The following is a 24,031-nucleotide window of genomic DNA, read 5'->3' on the forward strand; positions in this document are numbered from 1 at the left end:
TAGAACTTGTTGCTTGTCTAGTTTATTTATTTACAGATGATTTTGTTCTGAATAAATAAAACAGATTTTTTAAATAAGTCTTTATGCAGCTATAAACTTAATAGTCCGTTTTAATGCAGTACTACATACATTTTAATTCTACTCCATAAAACTAATCTTGGGGGAAAAAAGGAAAATCTATGGAAACAAATGAACCAAACAAGGTTTAAAATCAATAAATTTATTAGAAAAATAGGTCTCATTCACCTCACTGTACAGTATAAAACATTTCAGTTGCAACACACACACACTTGCACACACACACACACAAACACAAAGACTTGACCCTCACCATTGGAGATCCAATGATTGAACAGAACAAATCTCATTCTAAGACAGATAAAAATGCTGATTATCATTTGCAAAGTGTTATCTCACCTGAAAGAAGCAAGACTGGAGATAAGTGGCAAAAATACTACGACGCAGTAACAAAGAGTGTTTAAAACGTCCAACAACAGGTTCTGTTCACACACAAACACCTCCAGACTCAGAGAGGAAGGAAAACTACAACATGAGCTAACAGGAGAATCAGTCTGACGTGAAACGTCTGACATGGGTTTTCCTCTCAGCTGCCTTCAGAGCTCAGCGGCTAAAGTAGCACAGATCTGAAGAAGCATTTCAAATTCAGACATGTGGATTTGTTTGGGCCTGAAAGGAGCAAACGCACCTCCTCCAGCGATGATGGTGGACGAGCACGACTGAGGGTGCAGCTGAGTATTTGATCAGAGCTGCACTGAGTGCATTTTATAAATAAATATTCATGATCTTGAAGCTCCGTGTTAACTATAGATCTGATGCTCCTTTTGATCTTTTTTTTTTAAAAAACAATGCTTCCATCTAAAAAGGCAGCTTTCCCTTTTAAAGGTGACCTTTCTGTAAGGAAATTTGGTTTCCAGAGCATTCGATAAAAAAGCAAACACAATTTACCGCACATTTAGCTAAAGTACATTATGCATGACGACTTCATAATCGGGTAGAGGAACAATGAGGCCCGGGACACGTTTGAATCCCTGTGGGAGCTGGAGACGTTCCACCACGTCCCCACGCCAGGCACCAAACTAAGGCAGCTTTGCCAGACATCAGTGGCCGCTCAGGAGCGGAGACGCGCCACAAACAAAAGGCTACACGCGTTTCGGCATGGACACAAAACCAGTTTTTGCTGTTGTTGTGGAAGACCAAAGACGGCTGGAGCCGCTTCCAGCCGTGGCGACCGGGAGGCTGGTTTCAGAAGCAGCAGACGTTGCCTGCAGAAGCTGCAGCTCGTCACGCGTCAGAGGAGAACTGAAGTTCAGGATGTGCTTCGTGGGGTTTTTGCTTGTGCAATTCAGAAGAAGTGGAGCGAGAGAGGAGGGAAGGAAGCCGTCGTCTCCTGAGGGCCAGAGCGGACCGAGCCAGAGGTAGTTAACCAACCACATCGCTGGGATGGCAGGCCCTGAATACCAGGTGGTCACGCCTAAACGCCGTTTCAGATCCCAGTAGATTATGGCGAGTACGAACAGCAGAAGGCTTCCAGTCCCCCAGAACCACTCCAAACTTTAAAAAAAAAAAAATGTGCAAAGCTTTATCCAGAAGGATGTCATTCACGAACTCCCACTCATCACGTCTCTCGTGGCTGATTTTGAATCCGGACGAGAGGAGGCGGGGCTAAAATCTTCACAGAAATAGAGATTTCATTCCTCAGATTATCCTTAAACACAGCAGCTCATTAAAGACCCACTCCGATCACCTTTTGATCACAGTTTTAGCCAAAACCCTTAAAAAAACTGGTTCCTGCAGAGCGGCAGCAGTTCATTAGAAATTCACCTCCGAGTTGTGGGCGGGGCCGTCGGCGTGGAGCAGCCCCGGACCCTCTTCCCCTCATGATTGCTTTGAACCTGGAGCAGAGAGCTTGTGGTCTGCTTACAACAGCCTTTGTTTGCTCCTTATTAACATTTCTAATAAAGAAATATCATATTTTTCAGAGTATGAGTTGTGTGTTTTTTTGTGCAGCTTATGTGATTTTTAAAAAATACTTCTACCTTTATTTTCCACTAAAAAGTACTGCCGGTGTGTTTAACAGGGCCGTCCATTCTCCTGAACTTTGAGATGTGTTTGGATTTGACTCGGGACCTCAGACTAAGGCGGGGCAGCGAGTCATCAAAGGGGGACGCAGAGACACGGCGGTACCGCTGAAAGGAGTTGGAGGTAAACGCCGCCGTACCAAAACAAAAACGGAACGATCTTACGAGGCCAGACGTGGAGCCGTGTTCACCGAAGCTTTGGTAGATACGTTGACGTCATTCACGTCTTCCTTGCATGTAGGTGACGTGTGCAGCCAATCCTGCTATGCAGCAATGAGCTAAAAAGCTGGACAGTAGCCCCTCCCACTTGTGACAGGAGCTTCTGGTTTATAAACGTATCAAACTTGATGCACATCAGGAAAAAAGCAGCGGGAGCAAATTGGACACGTGAATGGCGTTCCGCGTGAATTTGTTGGATTCGTTCAAAAGCGTCAAACTTTTCTTCTCCCAAAACTCTGACGCAGCGTTTTTCTTTTTGGGCCCTGAGACTTCTACACCAGAAAATACGGTACTCAAAAATGCAATTTGGAGCAACAAACAAAATGCCAGAAGAGCATGTTTTCATCAGAGTGGGTCTTTGACAAAAGGCTGGAACACCATTGGACCACTGTATCAGGTGACCTTACCATTCCCTCCACGGGCAGCCTGCAGTGTGCAACGCCATGTGCTCGTCAGTCTTCAGAGCAACACATCAGGGCCGGCCTCCACCCCTCTTCCCTGCTAGCCAGGTAACAAAAGGAAGTTATTAGAGGATGGAAAACAGCATCAGGTAACATCTACACACTCAAATGCCGCCGAGCTCCCTAAACACTGAGCACCGACACGTGGCGGGGGGAGCTCCGGCGTGACAGAAGCAGAGTAAACATGCACGCCGGCGCCTGACAAACTAGCCGCTTCTGGCCGGGAAACTTTAAGGGAGCAGCGGGGAAAGGCTGAGATGGCAGAGACACGGGTGAAGCAGGAATGAGGGCATAAATCAGATCTACAGGGAGGAGGCATGCAAAGCGCTGCTTCCCAACACAAGTCCGGCGCCAAACCTGGAGATAAACATGCAGGTTTAGTTTCCACGCTGTGAACAGCAAAGTTCCTTCTGGGACCAGGAAAAGCTTCAGTCTGAGGCTACAATCCAATTGTGCTTTTGTGCCCCCCCCCCCCCCCCCCCCCAGGCCGTTCTGACGTCGCTGCGTTGACAGTGAATTTGGGACACCAATTAGTGAGATGTTTTGGGACATGAGGTACGCCACTACACAGACAGAGCTCTGAGATGCCGACTACAGAAGGTGACTTGGAACTGGATGGCATGCAAGGTGACACTGTAGCATATGGCCAACAATGGCAAACCTTCAGTCCACCTTCTTCCACATGGAGCCTTAAATTTGAAGAAAATTTGAAAAGAGAATTTGCCGAAACATGAATTTGCGACACAATTTGAAGTTTTTGTACACGTGTGCGTGTATGTTTATTAAAGCAGACAAACAGCAAAGAATACAAGCCAAAATGTAAAGCCCAAAAATGAGGACTACGGTTGTCCTTTTTTTTTTTTCTTTTCAATAACAAGACACGCATTACTTTTACAATACAAATTGTAATTTCACTCTTATTAAATACATTTTTAGGAGACAGAAGCTTGGTAGCTTTTTTATTTTAACTAGTTAAAACATTAAAATCAGAATTTCTATAAAACATACATTAAGCTACAGCCAAATAGACAGCTTCAGCACATTTCGCATCTAAAAATGTTGGAAAAGTTGGATTTGAAGAATCTTTTACGACCACCTTAAAAAAACAAAAACAACAAAGGAAAAAAATGCAGTTTGCCAGAAGCAGGTGAGAGTGACTAGATCGAGTCCAAGCGGATCGATAAAATATATACATAAAGATATCCTGCCAGGTGTCACTAACTTTTGAGTGGAAAAAACAAAAAAATAAAGCTGGCAACAAAATGGAATAGAGGGCCAATTAGATCAAGTCTCTAAATGAGAAAAAACAAGGCAGAAAGGATAAATTCTTTCCTTTTATGAAAGCCTTACTGGTTTACTTCCACTGTTGCCCAAAAGAATCCTGATAAAACTCCTGGTTGTCAGATTTGTAACCAAAATAGTTACCAGCATGATCACCACCTTGGAGGGGTTGCTGAGCAATGGGTTGAGAGCCCCAGTTCTGATTATTGGTCTGGCGACGCTTGGAATCTGGCTGGTTGTACCCATCAGCTTTGCGCTTTCCTCCTACATTTCCACCGCGGCCACCCCGAACACCACGTACCCCTCCTCGCCCTCTCGGCTGCACGCCTCCTCTCGCTCCCCGCCCTCCGCGGCTCGGTCCAGGCCCTCCATGCGGGGGGAAGCTGGGCCTGCCCCTCGGCGCGCCGGCGCTGCCGCGTCCTCGAGCCGGTGAAGTTCCGCCACGGGCGCCCCTGCTGCTGCCGCGCCCTCGGCTCGGGGACTGGAAGTCTTCGTAGCCGTAATAGGGGTCTTCGTAGCCGCCGCGGTAGTTGTGATAGTCATAGCCGTAGTAGTCATAGTAGTCATCATAGCTGTAGTAGTCGGAGGGGTAGCCGTATCCACCCCGGTTGCCTCCTCGGCCCCGGCCTCTTGCAGGGGGCGCGTGGGGAGCAGGAGGGTAATAGTAGTAATCATCATATCTGACAGAAAGGAAAAAAAATCAGAAGCATAAAGTCAGTATTTGTGGAGGAGGAAGGCTTTCCTGCTGATTTAACAGCTCATACATTTGTGTTTTGGCTGCCTGCCTTTGAGCCTTGCGTTCTTTTCTTTTCTGATCCGGCGGTTTGGCAAAGACGATCTCGATTGGCTCTCCCTCCAGTTCTTTCCCGTTCATTTCATCCAAGGCCTAAATGAAGGTTTGGTCAGTTTTAGGTCCATTCTTTTGTGTTGTTTTTTAGAAAGAATGCTCTGGTTCTGAATGAAAGTGTGTACCTTCACTGCACCTTCCCGCTCCTCAAAGTGAATGAAGGCATAGTCCTTCAGCTTCTTCACTCGCTCCAGCTTTCCAAACGCACTGAAAGACTTCTCAAGAATCTCCTCCGTAACGCTGTTGGCGAGATTCCTCACAAATAAAACCTTCACCTGCAACACAGATAGAGAAACGCTTTTCCCATCAGACCTGTGCAGCTTCCTTCTGTCAGGACATCCTTGTACCAACGTGTGCCGCATTACCAGAACCATTAAAAACAGATTTCTGGGCTTCGTTCATATCACGTATCACTCTCCAGTCTTACTGAACTCTAGCCAATAATATTGCCTTTCCAGTGATTGTGGGCGGCTCCTATGAGAAGGCGTGAGGCTGTGGGGGTGGAGCTTTACTCTAGCGAGCGCAGCTTTGTCTGTACTTCACAGCAGAAGATCCTAATACAGTTACCCGACGGATAATGTGCACTGCTCTGAAAAAAGTCTGTTGCCGTGGCGATGAGAGGTAAAATATGTTTCCTTGTGTGTGTGAAAACAGAGGTGCACTGCAGACTGTTAAAAATAAGGACATTAAGCATTTTAAGTACTCTGTCATGCAGTAACACTTTTTGAAGAGTACCGCTTTGGCCAGATAACATTCAAACAAACCCATCCTTCCCCAAGGGGGCAAAGGAACAGGCCTGCAGGCGTTTCCATGCATTGGGTTTCTCAGTTCAGCATCAGGTTTTCAAAGGGTGATGCTCACCTTGGCCATGACCTCTGGGTCGGGATCCTCGATGGGATCAGCCCATTCCACTGTGACCAGGATGCCCCAGACCTTGACCTTCCCACTCATTAGCCTGCGCCGTGCCTGAGCGGCTGTTTTATGGTCTTCAAACTCCAGGAAACAAAAGCCTCTGTTCTTCTTTTTGTCGTCGGGCTGATGGTACAGGATCACATCGTTCAGGCCGTCTGGACACAAAGAAGATTCAGAACAAAATAAATCACAAGATTTATATTTAAGGAAAGTTCTTCAAGTACCGACAGGAACCCCGGTCGTACCTGTGACTTTTGAAAACTCTTCAACAATCTGCTCCTTTGTTTTACTTTTGGGAATAGAGCCAACGAACAGCCTGTTGTTGGCGACAGATATACACGCACCGATGTGCTTTCCGGGGCGGATCTCGTAGTTATTACACTGTAAAAAGGCATTTCAGGATGACGGTCAGGAACAGGCCGTTCGGCCCATTTTAATTTGAAAATGAAAGTTTTTGTCTGAAAATAACTCCATGAACTCACCAGTTTGACCGCCTCTTGTGCTGCTTCTTTAGCGCAGAATGTAACAAAAGCATAACCCCTGTTAAGGCTGCTTAGGGGGTCCATCATGAGCCTGAGGTCCCAAATAGATCCAGCTTTCTCAAAGAGAGGAACCAGCTCATCTTCAAACAAGTCCCTGGGAATCTTCCCAACAAAGATCTACCAGAAAAAGAGAATTCAATGCAGAGAATACAGGTGAATACCACTGATTTCAGTGTGGGGGTGCTGCAGACACAATGTCCGGCTACAGCTCCTCCAGTTTCTTAGACAAAGAAGTGGGTCTCTTGATTCACTGACATTTGCTTCTGTTTATTCTCAGGCTTTGTCTTCGTTGAATTTAACCCCGTACCTCAGTTCCTACAGTTGGCTGTGGACCTGAGTACACAGACTCAGGTGGGGGTCCGCCATACTTTCGCTGACCTGTTGTAACATCAAGTGTGTATTTGGTTCTGTCCAGGAGTTCTTTGATTTTAGCCTCATCTGGTCCTTTGGAAGTACGAGAAACTTTAGTCCCTTGTTTCTCTCGTTGCCTGTAAGTCTTCATCACCCCACAAAGAAAGGCACTTTTATTCTGAAAGACAAACAGTTGCCTCTTTAATCACATGAAATAACAATGCGACCTCTTCAAACCTCCAGGATCCAAAAACTTACTTGTACGTGTGACAGATCACTCTCTTTAAACTGGACCAGCACCTGCAGCGCACCTTCTTCATTGAATTCTTTCAAAGCTTCAATGGCTCTCTCATCAAGGTCACTGTGTGCTACCAGGCCTGAGAAACGACACAGCACATTATAGACATTCAGGGGAGCACCTGCAAAATAACACTTCAGATTTAACATTTACATTCCAACGTACTTCATCAATATCTGTCCACACACTTAAACACATTTAGGATTATTTACTGTCAGCTTACACGGGAACGCACAAAACCAGAAATATTATTCTAAGTATTATTATTGTGTATTGTACAGTATTCTTATAAACTGAGTAAGGACTTAAAAACATGTTGCTGAGGGAATCAGATGTGGATTTCCTGAACCTCTGGACTCTGAAACGAGTAAACGGTTCCTTTTCAACTGGAAATCAAAGGAGTTTAGTTACATCTGTCTTCACATAAAGGGATTTGTTTTACACATTTAAAGCTTTTGAACAAGATTCAGTTTCCAAAGTATTGAAGTAAAAATGTCTTTTACAGTTCAATTGCATTAATTTTTAAAACAGGGCAGATAAACATGGGAGGGGAGGATGAAGGGGGGGCAGTGTGTGTTTTTGTGCTGCAATTGGTGGATTGTTGTCTTTTTATAGACAACAGCATCTTGTTAGTCATAAAGCCAGAACCTTCTATCCCCTAAAGACCTGCACAGAGCCATTTATTAATATTTCACTGATACGCATGTCTGACACAAGATGGACACAAAAATTCAACCTATGGAGCATAAATATATATTTATTTTATTTAATAGAAAAGCATGATTACGTCCACTATAAACATAAATACATATGAGAAATAAAATAAAAATGTACACACATTGTAGAATTTAACACTATGAAAATAAAATAACTTATGAGCAGAAAGTATATATTTTCCTAGAGTGAAGTTATATTTTCATTAATAGTAAATGAGAAATTCAGACGATTATAGACAAATTTATAAGACAAAGGCTGTTTACTAACAGAAACAAAAGAAGAAGCAATATTGTGTTTTATAATGAAATACTAAGACTAAGTGAGTCCACACTGTCCTTTGGTGAGTTTAAGGACACTGGAAAAGAATTAGCAGGAAACTGTTTTTTTTTTCAGGAGAAGATTCAGACCCACAAAATGGATTTGTGACGCCGTTTACGCCGTCGGCGGTGCCGTTGCAGAGGTCCAAAGGCATTATAGCACATGGTGAACTATGATAAAGCAAAGCTTCATTTGTGGCATCAACAAAAGGCTGTATTGATGCATTTAGTCAGCACCTAACTTTTAATCGTTTTTGATTTTTTTATTCATGGTGTTCCTTATACTCCATCAAAGCTCGTAACCTGAGGCCTTCAAGCTTCAAAACTGTTTCACTGAATAAAATCAATTTGTACAAACAAGCATCATTCCAGTGTAAGCGGCCTGATGAGGATGCAGACCCCGTACCATGATTAACATGCTGAATCCTGACAAAAGCTGCAATAGCAGGTGATCCCCATGTGGATGAATAAAACTCCAGACTCACCTGCTACATAAAGGTTATCGAGCTTCTCGGCCACCTTCTGAGATAAACCAGCTTCCAGTAGAGCTTGGAAATGCTCCGACCGAGTAGCTGCTAACGTGGTGTCCATGGGCTCCTGAGCCTCCTCTGTTCCGTTCCCGTTCACCTGATCCGTGGCCATTTCTTCAGACATCTGCGATCACAATCAGGACAGGACGTTAAGTTACAAAAACAAACACCAGCGTTCCGACTGCCGTTATTTCAGTTGGAGCGGTAGAGGACGTCATGATCTACGGGGTTCCTGATCCACCCCGCACACATAGACGAACATCAGCACAGCAACACATTCGTCAAATTAAACTAGAGGTAAACATTAAATGTCGCAAAGCCAGTCACGTCCAGCACGCCTGTTAGCATGTTTTGGCTAATGCATCGGGCTAACAGGCCCAACTAGTTGAACGGACAATGCTGGACAAAATGTACGCGGAGTAACGTCACCCATATGTGTATTTAACACGAATCCCCGCTCCTAAGTGGAATTTTCTCAGCGTTCCACGCTCATTACATTTTACTTACTGTAAATAATTTGGCCCGCCATTTTTCCTCAAAATGCCGGCTAGCCCCACCACCACCACCGAGTGGCCGTTGGGCTGTGAACGGAAACTGGCCTCATGCATTTATCGCTAAAAGCGCAAAGAACAACAAGACGCAGCGTTGTTACATACCATGCAAAATAAAACTTGGCTGCACGATGAGGATCCGCCGTTTTGGAGGTATTTAAAATTTTACTCGGATAACGCCGGTGCAGCTTAGGTGGGCTTCTTTGCACACGGTGATTCAAAATGGCGAATACGTAACGTCGCGAGTCCAGCTTCTTCCCTTTGCTTAAACGGGGTTTGCCAAATTGTTCCTCACGGGCTCGTTGGAATACATGTTTCCCAGCAGACAATAGAAAGCACAAATTACAACAAACAAAAGCAGCGTTTTATCCCCGTTATTAAAATTTTCCGGGGTTATATATTTTTTTTCAGACATAGTTAAACTTATATTGCATTTCCAGGTTGAATCAGATACAAGTATACGTTTATATAATGTGTGTGAAATAAATATTAGCTGTCACTTTTGCTCTTTCCTGTACCAGAGTTTAACTTTAACATGTTGGTCTATTGTTTTCAATTTCATTTATCCCCCATGTTATTTTGGTTTGAACATTCTTTCTGGGTTTTTGCTGCATCTATAAAAAAACCTCAGAGAATTTAAAGGCTTTTAAAACTTTGACCATATTAGAAAAATGCCATTTGAATAATAAATGTTGCGCTTTTGCTCCCCATACTTTTAACTTTGTGATTAATAGTAATATGCTTTATGGTTGTATTTTTACATAACTGTTCTTGTGTTTCATTTGTTGCTTCCTTCTTATGACCCATTTTCTCAATTGTCCTGTCTTTGTGTGATTCCATGTAATGATTGTCAATTTTGTAAATAAAGTTGTTATTTTTTTGTTTCAGTTTGCACGCGCCTGCGTTTCCCCTCCGTACCAGTCGGGGGCGATGATGAGCTCTTTGGACCGCTACCAGGTATGAGCGCCAAATTCAATTCTGACAGGCAAAGCAGTGAGTTGAAAGAAAACAAATTAAACACATAGATTTGTCCTAAAAAGTATTTGCTTCAATGGTGTAAAAGAAACCGGATAGGTTCTCTGTTCGCTACAAACTAGGAAGGTTTCGGTTGAAACGAAATGGACATCGCCTCTTATTTGCAGTAAGTCAAACGTTAACCGTTGTGTCAGCCCTGCCCTCCTCGTTAGCTTTGGCATCAACTAGCTTAGCATTTGAGTTCTGCGTGAATCAAAGAGAAATATGGATGAATTCTAAAAGTTGTTCCGTGTGATTTTGGCTTTTAACAACCTTTACGTTTGTGTGCAGATCTTTTGAAAGCAGACTGAGCTCTTACGTAGGAGACGATCCTCTTGATCCATGGATCAAGTAAGTATTTGTACAGTTTATTCAATGTATGCTTAAAGTTATCATTTAATCGATTAAAAAAAACTCTGTTTTTTTATATATGTACTTTTTCATTCATTTATTAGTGTATCTTCTAGTTTGTTCAGTTGCATTTCCTTGTTGAACATGTCAATTTTGTGTTTACTAGCAGATATTGTTATATTTCAGACAAGCATTGTTGTCAACAGTGTTCTTGATTTTTGTCTGAAGGTTTGTTGACTTCCTGGAGCAAAGACTGCCTGCAGGCAACACCAGTGAGATGTGTTTGGTGTTTGACAGTCTTGTCCAGAGATTTCTGAACAATGAGCGATATTCAAACGACATCCGATACGTCAACTATTGCATCAGATGTGTAAGTCTGATCCAAAACCTCCCGCTGAGACCGTTTGGTTGCTTTGTTCTGCTCGTGACTCTTGATGGTAATCGTGTTGCAGGCGAGTTATTATTGGGACCCCGTTGCATTCTACAGTGAGGTTTTTGGGAAAGGCGTCGGCACCAGGACCGCGGCGCTTTACGTAGCCTGGGCTCGGGAGTTTGAACAGAGGGGCATGAAGGAACAGGCTGATGCCGTCTACCGGAAAGCTCTGGAGAACCAAGCCCAACCAGCCAGCACGGTTCTCCATGAATACAGGTGAGATCCACAGACTCAGAACTTAGATTTACAAAGGATGTGAAGATCATCTTAAACATATGGAACATCTTATTTAAAAGATGCGTGATGACATGTCCATGAATTTCTGATCTGCAGTCAGTTCAGTTCAAGAACCACAGTTCAGCCTCTGGGTGAGAAAACGTTTCCGCTTTCATGTAAAAGAGTGTTTGCATGCTTTTGGTTTTGTTTGTTTGCCACTTTCTGGGGTTTAAAACATTTTGTCAAACAGGCGCTCAAAACCCCCTGCAGAATCTAACCAATCAGATGTCCTCCAGCAAAGAGCCGCTAGAGCCAAGCAAGGTTGGAGTCCCAAACTTTCATTCAAATCATCAGGAACTGTTTGTTTTTTCATATCAACTCTACTTTCTGTGCTGTAGATGACATGGGAGTGTCCATCCAAACCTCCTGCACCTAGAATGACCATAATGTAGGTTGGGTTTAAGGTTTTTTCCATTTTGCTGTTTGTTTCCTCAAATCTGACAATTGAAATGAATTTAACACCGAGCGATCATTTCAAACCAGGATTTTGTGTTTAGTGTGGAGCTTGTTTGATGACCTGAAACCTCCACACAGTTGATGCTGACAGTGGATTTTTCCGCAGAGTGTCCCGCTCTGAGGCTTCTGGGAGCCTGTCCAGCCAGAGCTCCAGCGATCAGACCGTGTCCGAGTACATCAAAGACGAGCTGCTGTGTGACGGCTCAGAGCTGAGCTTCGAGGAGGTCAGAGCCAAGAAGTACTTCCAGCAGCTTCAACACAAGAAGAGGGAGGAAGAGAACAAACTCAGTGAGTCGGCCAAACCAAGAGGAATCTTTAAAGTTGTTGTGTGTGTCGGTAACACGATGAAGGGCTTTCTTACAGTGGAGAGGCAGCTGCAGGAGCAGGAGGAAAGGATCCGGAGGATGAAACTGTCCTTAGAGGAGGCTGAAGACATGGAGGCCTGTGGAGGCCTCACAGAGGAGATTTCACACCAAGACGGCTTCTATTGGAGTTTGCCAAAACCAGGATCCGGCTCCGCGGGTCCAGAATGCGTCACCGAGACCCCCGTGGCTCTGCTGCAAACAAGCGCGACGCAGAACGGCCTTCCATCCTCCCTCTGGGCTGCAGATGCAGACGCTCCTGCTCAGCACAGCGCCACACGCTGGTGAGTCGAGGACAGTTCCACGATTCTCGCTACAGGCTGATGATGATCAAACCTCAGGTTCAGAAATCAACTCTTCATCCACAGATGTCTACCTCTGTTTTTCTTTTGACCTTGCACATAATCAGTTTTGGACATGCCTATGCGTTCCTTCTGTCAGTGGGATGTCTAGACGCTGCGTGTTCGTTCGCTGTTACGCCCCCGATGCTGCGCACGCATGACAATAAAGAATCTGCGTTCAGATGAATTTTAACGTCTCTGGTTGTTCTTTCCCAAACCGCAGTGACGGAGGTCACCCAGCAGAGTCAGAGGAGAAGCTTGACGGTGAGTTTCCGTCCGTTTGCATGTCCGTTCTGTCACATGGGCGTCCTCTGACGTTCTCTGCGTCTCTCAGTGTCGCAGGGTGGAGCGGCTAACCTCTCTCACGCCACTCCAAATACTTCCCTGGGCTTTGTGCAGGCCACACCCTCCAGGGTGCTGCCGTCACCCACCGTCAACACCCGTGAGGCGCTGGGTGAGCCCCCCCGAGGCTGAAAACGACGCCCTCCCAACGTCTTCCTGTTTCACTGAAGCCTTGTGCTTTTCAGGAGTCGTCATGGACATGTTTCAGGCCCCGACGTTCTTAGAAGAACCAGTCAGCGACTCGTCTCACCTAAACGCCTCTGAGAGGGACCTCGAAGACGGTGCAAGCGGTAAACCTCCCGCAAGTGTGGATGAGCCTTTTTCTGACCTCTAAAATGAAACTTCTGTGGACAATCTGGTTTTCAGGAGGCGGGCCCTTGTGGTCTAGACTCCCAGAGGTCGCTCCCTTCACAATCTTTCAGGATCACGAGGAGGACAAAGAAAACGTCCAGTAAACAAATCTACTAAACATAGACGTTTAGTCCAAAGTCTTACCACCAATAAAAACAGTGTTTGTTTGTCATGTATGGAGTCCTTTTTCTTTGTTTTTCAGTCTGGCAGAAGCGTCTGCGGACAGAAAAGCAGTCAGATGTTTGGCTGAAGTCGCTGCACCGAAGGCTGACAAACCAAACGTACGCCTGATTCCACCTGTGCTGCCGTTTAAACCGTTTAGGATGAAATGAAGCTGAAGTCTTTTTCTGATGATCAGGAGACCTCGCAGTACCTCATGCCCGACGAAAGCACCATGTGGGGGGGTCGCTTCAACCCGCTCAACTCGCTGGCCGCCTGTCCCAACAACACCTCCGAATTTGCCTTGTTAGCTCACTGTGTCTCCACGCCGTTTACACACAAACCTCTCAGCAGCTTCTCTGAGGACCAAGGTAGCGTTTGGGACCGCCCCCTCGGCTTCCACTGCTTGTCCTTCATCCCAGATGTTCACCTTTTTAAAAGCTTTCTTCCATTTGACTCTTCAGAGAACATCTGCAGTGAGGACGACGCTTCAATCAGGCGTCAAACCAAAAGACTGAGGTACCTTTTCTGTTTCTCATTGATGTCAGGGGCACGCCACCCAGCTTTCCCATGATGCATTCTTCTCTTCTCTCGGCATTCAGCCCCATCATAGAGCAGAGTCCGAATGAGGACAAGGCTTCAGAAACGGCAGCCAGCCTGCTGGAACCCTCCTCTGTGAGGCAGGGCACCATCGTCAGGGCCGGCCTCGCCTCCACCTCCATCACCATGCTGCAACCTCCTCCACCGGCTGTGCTCTCCTTCCGAGACCAGACGCCGGCTCCCGCCGACTCCTCCGTGCGGAGCGGACGAAGCTGGGAGGTGCACGCCAGTCCCGAGCCGCCTCTCCAACTCGCCTGCTTGGGCTCAGTCAAACCAAAAACCAGACCTTTTAAGATCCTGGAGGACACATCTTCCAGCTCAGGAGATCTGAGCCAGGTTCCCATGAGCCAGGAGTGCGCTCTCCAGCCCGGACGGTTCAGCGCCAGAGGCCCAGAAGCCCCGGCGGACCCGGATTTAGACGCCCTTCTCAGCCCCCTTCGACCAGTCGCCCCCACCAAAGCCACAGACATCCCCATGAGTCCTGAGCAGCTGCCGCTCTGTGCCGATGTGCCCATGAGCCCGCAGCAGTCGCTGGTCAGCACGGGGGACCAGCCCATGATGAGTCCAGACCGAGAGCCGAGGCCGCACACTGCGGGGGGCGTGCATGTGGTGCCCGACCCCTGGGACAACCAGCTGATCGCTCACCTGCTGTCCCGCCTCAGCCCGCCTCTCACGTCCCACCAGCGCTGCTTTGCCTGGAGCTGCAACGTGCCAAACATCTCTCCGAAAGTGACCATCACCATGGGTGAGTCGGCCTGCGAGTGTCGAATGGAAAAAGATGGAAAAACGACGTCCTAAGCCATTTTCAATGCTTGGTTGATAGCTGTGATTCAGCTGTGTTGTCAGCAGGGGGCGCTCTGATCAACTAAAGGAATGTAGAGTGGAGATTTACATAGAAGTGATTTTATTTCTTTAGGAAAAAGATAAAAAAAAATGGGAGGTTACTTTTTATCTCCTTTTGAGGTTTAAAATCAGAAACATTATCAAAAGCAAAAAAGATTTGAAAAAACGATGATTTCAGTATTTTAGTCTGTTTTTGGTTGAAAGATGTCAGAATAGTAGCTGGGGCTTTGGCAGGTCTAACTTCCAGAGTTTGTCTCCTGACAGGAAAGACGTCCCTCCGAGTTGACTGTGTTCTGGGGGAGGGGGCTTTCGCCACCGTGTACCAGGCGACCAACCTCGCCACATCCGAGAAGTTCATCTTAAAGGTGAGTGTGATGTTCTGAGGCTCCTGCAGAGCTCTGCTGCTTCTCAAACACGATGCAGGTTTTATTTGATCTGCGGCGAGGATTCATCTCAGTGTTTCTGACGGCAGGTCCAGAAGCCGGCCAACCCCTGGGAGTTTTACATCAACACTCAGCTGGACGCTCGGCTGCAGCCCAGCATGCGACATCTCTACAGCAACATCAGCTCCGCTCACCTCTTCCTCAATGGCAGCGTGCTGCAGGGGGAGTTTTACAGCTGCGGCACGCTTCTGGTAATGCAAAGGAAACACAGGAGAGGCCTCCTCCCTTTCTGAGCGCAGCTTCAGCCCACAGGACGTTTGAAAGTCCCACTTCCAGCATCTTCTGATCAAAGCGTTCCCGCTGGTCTGTTTATTATGATTATTGTGAATAGAAGTCAGCAGATTAGGAAAACAAAGACGTTCATGGATCTGTTTGTCTGCAGCTCTTCATCACTAGCCTCCTCTCCCTCATCGTTTATATTCAAAGCAGAAAGACTTTTAGTCTGTCTTCAAACCGATCATTTTTAACCCACTTATACGAAAAAACCAGAGATCATGTTCATCCAAAGGAATATGAAGTAAATTATCATCTTTTAATCCCCTCATCACCAGTCTGATGGATTTGTGCAGGGAGTGAAGGAGAACAGTAATAAAAGGTTTCCCCCAGAAACCCTTGAAGTCTGAACACAAGACTGATCCCATTAAGAAAAAGGAAATTATCAGCAAAGATGAATGTGTTTAATGTGTTTATTATAGTTCCAATCACGCACCATATGCAGAACTTTCACCAAAAAAAAAGTGCATCACACAAGTGCATCACCGCAGTGATGACCTCATCACCGCAGTGATGACCTCATCAGCGCAGTGATGACCTCATCGGTTATCGTCACACCCCTACACATCTTTCAGTTATTTTGCAGAGTTTGTCTGGAAAGATCTTTGCCGACTTTTGAAGCAAGGAGAATGTAAATTCTGTTTGTGGCTGCAGAACGCGGTGAACATCTACAAAAGCCTGGGGGAAAAGGGGATGCCGCCGCCTCTGGTGCTGTACTTCGCCGCCTGCATCCTGCACACGGTGGAGCAGCTGCACCGCCTCCGCCTCATTCACGCCGACATCAAGCCCGACAACTTCATGCTGGGCGGACGGTGCTGACCCGTCCTCTGGAGAACCTTCGCCGCCGGATGGAGAGAACGTCTCTGACAGCTTCTGTGTTCCTCAGGTTCCTGGAGAACAAGTGCTTCGATCCAGAGAGCGGCGACCACGGCATCGTCCTCATCGACCTCGGACAGAGCATCGACATGGAGCTTTTCCCAGAAGGCACTGCGTTCACCGCCAGGTGTTTAACGTCAGGCTTTCAGTGCACGGAGATGCAGAGCGGAAAACCGTGGAACTATCAGGTGAAACGCTGGACCGTCGTGATGTTTCTAGTCTTTCTCTAAACCACAGGGAGTTTATTTGAAAAAACTTCCTTTCTACGATTTTACCTCAATCTTTAACGGGACATTGATGATTATTTCTTTCTGCCTTAGACCGACTACTATGGAATAGCAGGGACCGTCCACTGCATGCTGTTTGGAAATTACATGCAGGTCACCAATGAAAACGGGGTTTGGAAAACCAACGGAGTTTTCAGGAGGCGAGTCCTGGTTTAAACATCTGTTCCTGGTCATTTTTCTTGGCTTTTAGCAGCTTAGCTTTGCGACACCGGAAGCTAAAGTAGGACGGCCTTCAAACGCTTCTCCTTCTCCCACAGGAAGCCTCACAGCGACTTGTGGCTGGACGTCTTCCACACGCTGCTCAACGTGCCGGACTGCGAGTCGCCGCCGAGCCTGGCGCGCCTCCGCCGCCAGCTGACGGCGGTCCTGCAGGAGAACTACAGCAGCAAGCTGCAGGCGCTGAAGAACCACCTGGTGATCCAGCTGCTGGAGAGACGCAGACCCTCCTGCAGATGATCCTCCTCCCACCTCAGCATCTCCATGACTCTTCCAGAACCACCTCCATCCATATGTACATGTGTGTAAATAGCTTGATTTTAGGACTCTGAGAGGTAAAACATGAAGCTAAATGTTTGAACCTTTTTGGACACGAGGGATAAGATGTTTGTCCAGCTCTGATCTCTGCGTCCACATCATGCTTTTCTAATCTTCAGAACTTACTGCTTACTTTTTCCAGACAACAGCTTGTTTCTGTGAGTTCTCCGGTTCTCTCAGGTTTGAGGTTTTCGTCTTTCTCTTGATTTAATCTTAACAGAAATGTCCTCTGATGGAGTCTTTGGATCACAGATTCAAAGCTGTTACAGTTTTTTAAGGAAGAAAATAAAAAAACTTCACAGAAGCCTGCAACAGTTTTATAATCATTTTATGGCTTTTCTGTCTGTTTGTGTTTTAATATGAATTCAAGTTCTGTCAGATTGTGACTGGACCGGTAACCTGATATCAGATGAAGACGTTCAGATTAAATGTTCAGAAACACCAAAAAAAAAAGTGAAGCTGTGAGTTTTGAATGGAGTAGAAGTTAAAGAGGAATCAGCTTCAGATCAGCTCCACGGCTCCAGAACTGTTAGAACTTTTTGAAAGCAGGAGGAGGTGACTCAGAACCCACCCACAGGTTATTAGAAGGCGCCAACCTCAGAGCCCCACGGCCGGTGGGGATTACTGCTGCTGAGGGAGGAAGAGGAGGAAGAGGAGGCGGGAAATGCAGAGGAGGCAGCAGTGCAGCTGAAAGAAGAGAGGATGGGGAAACCTCTGGGGAGGGGAAACGGCGACGACAGGGAGAGGGCGGGAAGAGGGGCTGGCGTGCAGGGGAGTGCAAGAGACGAAGAAGAGGAGGAGTCTGCATGGGAGGGGAAGGAGGCCACGCCTCCTCTAGCATCCGCCAGACCGCCCAGTAGGTATGGTAGAGGAGGCAGGGCAGCCACGCCAGCTGCCCAGGGGTGCGGGAGAAACAGGTAAGGATGGAGGTGCTGATGGGAGGCAGCGGCGTCGCGCTGGGAGGAGCAGGAGGACAGGTGGGAGAGGAGGCGGGAGTGCAGAGGGCTGCTGGAGTCCAACCCCTCCATGGAGCTCAGGAAGCGGGAAACCTCCGTCACACACTCCCTGAAGCCCAGAGACAGGAAGTCCAGGGCGAGGGCGGGGCCTTCCAGGTTACCTGAAGACAGGGAGGGAAGGGGGCGGGGTCAATCACAAAGGAGGAGCAGAGGGGATCCAGAGTCTATGGATCACATGCTAAAACAAACAGGAATCTGCAATTCATGTCTCAACATTTGAATTTCTTTAGATTCACAGTTCTAATGAATTTATGTTTAACCCCTTCCTGATCCGCAGGTGTCTCACCTCAGCCTTGGTCTGTAGTTTAGTCCTTAAAGACTGAAATGGCGTTTTAAACACGTTCTTGTGGCGTTTGTCTCATGATGGAGGACACAGAACGAAATTTAAGCTCAAAATAGCCTTTCAGAGTTTTTTTTTATTCAAATCGCTGAGGATCAGAAGCAGGTGGGGAAAAAAACTGCTGGAAAAAGATGGTATTTGTGTCGCAGGAAATGTGCTGGACGGGCCACAAGCTCCCTGCTCCCCGCCGTCTCTATGGTTACCTTTCTCTGCTTGTAGCATCTTCAGATGGTCCACAGTCATCTGGAGGATCTCTGCCTTTTCCAGCTTAGCTGAACCCTGATGAAACACAGCAAAGCGGGAGATCTGTTCCAGTTCTGACACACTTTTATCTCCGTTTATGGGATTTTGTTTTTCTGAGTCATTTCACCAAGAATAAGACTTTTATTTTGAAACACGTCCGGGAAAGAATGTCCTGATCTCCATGAAACGACACCGTCATACTTCCTGGTCTGGTAGATAGATTTTCTGACACTTCGGGAGCAGAAATGTAGGTTTGTTTTGTACATTTTCTCCTTTACATTGAAGTTTTACATGTTTAACATTTTGAATTTGCTAACCAGCAACACCTGAGTTAAAAAAAAAAACTCAAAGCTATAGAAAGGACTGCAGCCTATAGAGAAGATTGTCCCAAACAAAGGAAAACCGCATCTACAAACATTTTAAATTCATTATGTTCTTTTAGATTCTAGCATCAAACCTCCTCTGCCTTATTCTGACAGAGTAGATGAGGAAAAATCAGAAAAACTAAAGTATTCTAAGAGGTTCTTGTCCCGTTTGAACCTCTACATATGTGGTTTTAACGCATTCCTGTCTTTCAGCTGGAGGCTGAAGGAAACGTTCAACCTGCTTCTCCGAGGCCGTGGGGACGAGTCTCCGCAACTCCGACAGGCTGCTGTTGATTCTGTCTCGGCGTCTCTTCTCGACGATCTGGAGGACAGAACGGTGATTAACCCTTCGCAGGCCGACGCTCATCATCTGAACGCAGACTCTGCAGAAGTCAGACCCACCCCTCGGCGCTTTTTTCTCGCCGTCGCCTGAGTGGTGGTGGTTGACGGCGCACATCTCACGAAGGAAGACCTGGAGGACAGAGAACCACAAATCTTGTTTTGAAGAAGATCTTTTAGGACTTGAGGAGTCCCTGAAATACAAACAAACACGGACGCCACACGAAGCACAAGTGTCATCAGTCCAGATTCCAGCTGTGATGAAGATGTTCGGCTTTAGGGCCTGTTTGTACCTTAATGACAGGAAGATAACAAAAAGACGTCAACTAGACAAACATTATAATGAAATGACTGCAGAACGAGAGGACACCGGCTTGACTTGACAACACTGAGAGGTTTTTTTATGTTTAATGAGGTCCAAAACTTAAATTGCAGTCTTGAAAAGGTTCAGCAGGCAATTCAGGATGACAGGAAACCCCAATCTTGGGATTTCTTCTCCTGGTTTTGCTTTTGGTTCCTGGTGGCAACTTTTGTTAAAAATAGTGACACCTATTCTTATGGTACTGATCATATGTTGTGTGTTCACTATGTGCATTTTTCCTTGTATTCAATCTATGATTTCCAGAGCAGTGAATGGTTGAGTACAAAGTGTTCTTATGAGTCAAGAATACAACTTGTTATTAAAGGGAGAACAAGATGACTGTAATGATTTTGAAATTGAAATTACTTGAAAAAAAAAAAAAAAAAGAACTTCTCATCTGAGTGTAAATTGAAAGTGTTATAAAAATGAAGATGTCACAGAAAACTGACAGGAGATGTGATATTGGATGTGAGATTTTAATATTTATCAATGATAAAAAGGAGGGAGTATGTGAAGGAATTTGTTTTATTATTATCATTGCTTAAATGTATTTGGTTAAATGTATGTTTAAATGTTAACTCAGATTGACCTTTTTACCTCTTCTGAAAACAGTTGTGTGTTTGTTCATCTGCTTCTCATCTCCCACCCAGGATGAGGGGTTTACGACACACTGTCCTGAGCTGATAAGGGATACTGTTTGAAGTTAGAATCCAACCAAAAGGGTCATTTGACGACACCCCCTAATGAACTTTTTGTCTTTGTCTTGAATTGTTACCTCCCACTTGTGTTCTTAATAAAAGCAGCACAGGGAGGGGCAGACCTTTGAGAAGAGAAACGTGGTGGACCTTTTCCAACACATTTGCTCCTCTCCCTCGTGCATGAGAAACTTGATTCTTGTTGTGGTTTGTTGTTTATAATTGTGTTTTTCTTTAATGTCTAGATGCATTTATCTGACACAGTCCTTAATGTCCTTTAAATGAGGTGATGTATTTTTTTTAACAAGATGGAAGTTACAGCTTCCAAAATGTTTGAAACGTATTGAATCTCAAAAAAATGCAAAAAGAAAATAAAATGTATTTTGTGAAATCTCAGCAACAAAACCAGTCAATGTTAATAAACTTCTTTAGATTATTTTTTTTTAATAATCATCCTCTATTGGGACTCGGAGCAAGATGTCCAGTAATACCAAGTTAGCTGCTGAGATTGCAGATATGAAGGAATCTCTGAACTTCAGGTCAAGGGACGTCAGAGAAGTGGTAAAAAAATCAGAAAACACTGACAGGTCTCATGGAAAAAGAGATCCAGGAGCTAAAGGCTGTCATCAAACTAAAGGATGTAAGGATTGAACTCCTGGAGCAAAAGGTGGATGACTTGGAGCAGAATTCCAGAGCAGATGACCTTCTGTAGCCCTGAAGGGACTGGAGACCAGACATCAGAGTTATGCCCGGGCTGCTGGTGTGTTTAAGGTGGTGTGTTTAAGACGGTGAAGATGCTCCATCTGAGGAGCAGCACACCCTGGAGCAACAAGTGATCCACTATATGAGAAGTAAAGACATTCATCTGGACAGTCGACACATCTCAGCATGCCACACTCTGCCAAGTAAGGAGAAAAAAAGAAGAATCCTGCGATCATTATAAGATTTGTGAACAGAACGCACAAGGTGGAAATCCTAAAGGAGGCAAAGAAACTGAAAGGCACTGGAGTTAATTTAAATGAGCACTTGACCAAGAACAACTCAGAAATTGCTTGGACATGTCGTATCCTGAAAATGCAACATAAAATACAAGAAAATACTGGACCAGGAATGGAAACGTGTTCATAAAACTAAATGGATCACCAGAAGCTAAAGTGGTGGCAGTGAGACAAGTGAAAGACCTGGATCAGAACAAATGACAAACTCTAAAGTTCTATTTTGTTTAGACTCTACTGACAGAATCAGACTGTGGACTATTCTGTAGAGAGCAGGGGCCTCATTTCTAAAGGTTGCGTACGCACAAAAGAAGGCGTACGCCACTCTCTACGCAATAGTTGAGATTTATAAAAAGCAAACTTGACGGGAAAATGTGCGGTCCTTCACGCAAGCTCTGACCCAGGCGTACGCACAAAAACGGGTGAAATGAGAAACGGCGACACCGTCGGCAGATGGAAGAAACACGTGAAAGTGAAAATGACAATACTGCCTCTCAGAAATAACATGAAGACTTCACAAAGCAAGTCTGACAATTAACAGCTACACGAACACCCGTTGGACCGATCAGCAGTGAAACAAACAAAACAATCAAACGAAAATTACAACAGAAATTCAAATGAACACATATTTGCAAAAAGAAAAGTGAAATATGTTCTGCGATATTGGCATGTCGTGCAATTCATCCTCATAAATAATATAGTTAACAGAACGAAATAATGTACAAAACTGATATTCTCGTCAGTGTGTCCGTCTGGAGGAGCAGACAAAGGTGCGGGCGTGCGGACGGACGGACAGATGTACTAATTATCCAATGGGGAAAGTTGTTTTCATAGTAAAACATTTCTTCATAAGCTATGGAATTATGGTATTCATGCATATGCCTTTAGTTTGTTTTATTTTTGATAAAACAATGTATGGCGTATGTCTCAACCATTCAGAAAGCAACAAGAAATTACATTTGCGCTGATCAATTTCCCATTTCCACGTTGATTATTACCGACATCTGTAGCTTGTCAGATGTAATTAAATGGATGGAAATAAAATGCCCCATCACAATGCGTAATGACGCACAATGGCTGATCTTAGAAGATGTGGCAAATGGAAGAATTCGGAGTGAACGCATTTTTAGACAGCAAGAAGACTTGTTGGCAAACGAGGACGAGTGGCTTATGCCGGTTCTGACTTCCTCCAGCCGTCCTGTTGGACCTCTGCGGGCTTTTGGGCCCGGCGTTACAGAGGAGCACTCGGAGGAACCACGCGTGTCACCCGGTGCATCAACATTATAATGTTGAATATTTATTTTACACGTTGGAACATTAAAATTCTGATATTTCATTGGATTGTTGACATTTTAAAGGAAGATTGTGCGACGCATAATGGAAGATGAGTAATTATTTGGAATCAAAATGGATCTATATACGAGACGTCCATCCTTTTTCCATGTGTCCACATTTTGACTGAAATATTAAATATTATTAAATGTTTGGATTCATAAATATAATTGACGGTTTGGGTCCACATGACCTTTATGAAAGAACGGTCATGTGACTGAACTAAAAAAGAACTCAGTGTGACTCACTGCTTTATGCAGACTTTCAGGTGTTAATCCAGGTTAAACACATTCTTCCTGTCAGTTATTAGTTTACTAAGATTTAAAAAGACTCGGTTTCCTCATAAAATGCCTAATTTTTGCATTTGCATTTTAATTTCCAGATTTTTTGTAGCTGAAAATGAAAAGAACTCGTTCCTTTGAATATTTTTTAAATCCAGGCTGAGAATGGAGGAGAAATTCACTCTTAACGTGTTTTACATAAAGTCGATTTTACGTTTAAAATGTTTACATTTTTATTGTAAATGTAATTTATTGTTTCCCCCTAGTCAGGACTCCCTTACAGATCGTAATCCCAATGGGACATTTTCTGGGTAAATAAAGGTTCAAATAAAAAGTTCAAATCCCAAAGCTATGGAGTCCTATACTGTTCATAATTAAATAAATAAATATTTAATTAAACATTTATTTATTTAATTATGAACAGTATAGGACTCCATACAAAGCCTCCATGAATCCTGTAAAAACCGTAAAAAGTGGATTTTATTCTGAAATAGAAAAAGAAAAACTCGCCCTGAGAAGATCTGCGGCTTCTCCACTCTGATGGTCTCGTCCACGTCACGCTCCACGGAGCCACTGTCCTCACGCGGTCGCTTCATGGCGCGTGAGCAGCGCACCTTCCGCCGCACCCCCCCGCGGAGGGCGCAGGTGAAGGAGAGGGTCCACTCCCACCCAAGCTGAGGGGCACAAACTTAACCTCCTCCCCGAGGGACTTGGAGAGGAGTTGAGAAAACAAGAAGCTTCCAGAGTTCCTCCTGAAGAGCGGAGGTTCTGCTGCAGGTTCTGCTGCAGGTTCTGCCGCTGCAGTTTCTGCTGCAGGTTCTGCTGCAGGTTCTGCCGCTGCAGGTTCTGCCGCTGCAGGTTCTGCCGCTGCAGGTTCTGCCACAGGCCCCTCAGTCAGACTGGAGCGGGTTCGGTCCGGGTCAGTGCCGGAGTGTCCTCCTCACTCTGCCGCTCCAGCTTTCCCACAGACAAAGCCTGGAGCCACGCGCGCGCGCGCT

The 24,031-nt window shown here is 45.4% G+C and overlaps 3 protein-coding genes across 6 annotated transcripts; 1 reads left to right on the forward strand and 2 right to left on the reverse strand.

Moving 5' to 3' along the window:
- Positions 1–204: 204 nt before the first annotated feature.
- On the reverse strand, positions 205–9,401 carry LOC101169504 (heterogeneous nuclear ribonucleoprotein Q). Of its 3 annotated transcripts, none has more exons than XM_023952991.1 (11): positions 9,231–9,401; positions 8,530–8,698; positions 6,971–7,089; positions 6,669–6,890; positions 6,302–6,478; positions 6,065–6,200; positions 5,769–5,974; positions 5,033–5,182; positions 4,846–4,946; positions 2,726–4,740; positions 205–1,690 (listed from the first exon to the last, which is right to left on the reverse strand). In XM_023952991.1, exons 1-10 carry the CDS (start codon positions 9,231–9,233, stop codon positions 4,134–4,136), a joined length of 1,890 nt encoding a protein of 629 aa, XP_023808759.1. In that variant the 5' UTR covers positions 9,234–9,401; the 3' UTR covers positions 205–1,690; positions 2,726–4,133. The 3 variants fall into 3 exon arrangements, with proteins under 3 accessions (XP_023808759.1, XP_023808758.1, XP_023808757.1); XM_023952990.1 differs by having other exon boundaries at positions 205–1,572; positions 4,825–4,946; XM_023952989.1 differs by having other exon boundaries at positions 4,825–4,946.
- On the forward strand, positions 8,744–17,375 carry bub1 (BUB1 mitotic checkpoint serine/threonine kinase). 2 transcript variants are annotated; one of them, XM_023952986.1, is made up of 24 exons: positions 8,744–8,871; positions 10,014–10,266; positions 10,431–10,490; positions 10,719–10,860; positions 10,943–11,139; positions 11,257–11,291; positions 11,390–11,460; positions 11,538–11,587; positions 11,762–11,943; positions 12,019–12,301; positions 12,582–12,622; positions 12,693–12,812; positions 12,886–12,990; positions 13,067–13,151; positions 13,254–13,332; positions 13,410–13,581; positions 13,675–13,729; positions 13,813–14,555; positions 14,918–15,018; positions 15,126–15,287; positions 16,024–16,181; positions 16,256–16,433; positions 16,566–16,672; positions 16,790–17,375. In XM_023952986.1, the coding sequence occupies exons 2-24, from the start codon at positions 10,244–10,246 to the stop codon at positions 16,986–16,988; spliced, it is 3,348 nt and encodes a 1,115-aa protein (XP_023808754.1). In that variant the 5' UTR covers positions 8,744–8,871; positions 10,014–10,243; the 3' UTR covers positions 16,989–17,375. The 2 variants fall into 2 exon arrangements, with proteins under 2 accessions (XP_023808754.1, XP_020570569.1); XM_020714910.2 differs by having other exon boundaries at positions 8,745–8,871; positions 10,014–10,082.
- LOC101169991 (hairy/enhancer-of-split related with YRPW motif protein 2) lies at positions 17,235–24,031 on the reverse strand. Its single transcript, XM_004083372.4, has 5 exons — positions 23,544–24,031; positions 19,433–19,502; positions 19,269–19,352; positions 18,626–18,701; positions 17,235–18,183 (listed from the first exon to the last, which is right to left on the reverse strand). Exons 1-5 carry the CDS (start codon positions 23,627–23,629, stop codon positions 17,648–17,650), a joined length of 852 nt encoding a protein of 283 aa, XP_004083420.1. The 5' UTR covers positions 23,630–24,031; the 3' UTR covers positions 17,235–17,647.

The sequence above is a fragment of the Oryzias latipes genome, chromosome 24 (genome assembly GCF_002234675.1).
Source record: "Oryzias latipes chromosome 24, ASM223467v1".
NCBI lineage: Eukaryota > Metazoa > Chordata > Actinopteri > Beloniformes > Adrianichthyidae > Oryzias > Oryzias latipes.

Coding starts and splice junctions, on each gene's coding strand:
- LOC101169504 (XM_023952990.1), bottom strand. Junction 6,891..6,970: donor GTGATCTGTCACACGTACAA/GTAAGTTTTTGG, acceptor TTTGTCTTTCAG/AATAAAAGTGCCTTTCTTTG. Junction 4,741..4,824: donor CAGGCAGCCAAAACACAAAT/GTATGAGCTGTT, acceptor CCTTTCTGTCAG/ATATGATGATTACTACTATT.
- bub1 (XM_023952986.1), top strand. CDS start 10,244: ATGGACATCGCCTCTTATTTGCA. Junction 12,991..13,066: donor CCTCGAAGACGGTGCAAGCG/GTAAACCTCCCG, acceptor TCTGGTTTTCAG/GAGGCGGGCCCTTGTGGTCT. Junction 16,434..16,565: donor GAAAACCGTGGAACTATCAG/GTGAAACGCTGG, acceptor TTTCTGCCTTAG/ACCGACTACTATGGAATAGC.
- LOC101169991 (XM_004083372.4), bottom strand. CDS start 23,629: ATGAAGCGACCGCGTGAGGACAGTGGCTCCGTGGAGCGTGACGTGGAC. Junction 19,503..23,543: donor AAGCCGCAGATCTTCTCAGG/GCGAGTTTTTCT, acceptor TCTGTCCTCCAG/GTCTTCCTTCGTGAGATGTG. Junction 19,353..19,432: donor CGAGAAAAAAGCGCCGAGGG/GTGGGTCTGACT, acceptor TCTGTCCTCCAG/ATCGTCGAGAAGAGACGCCG.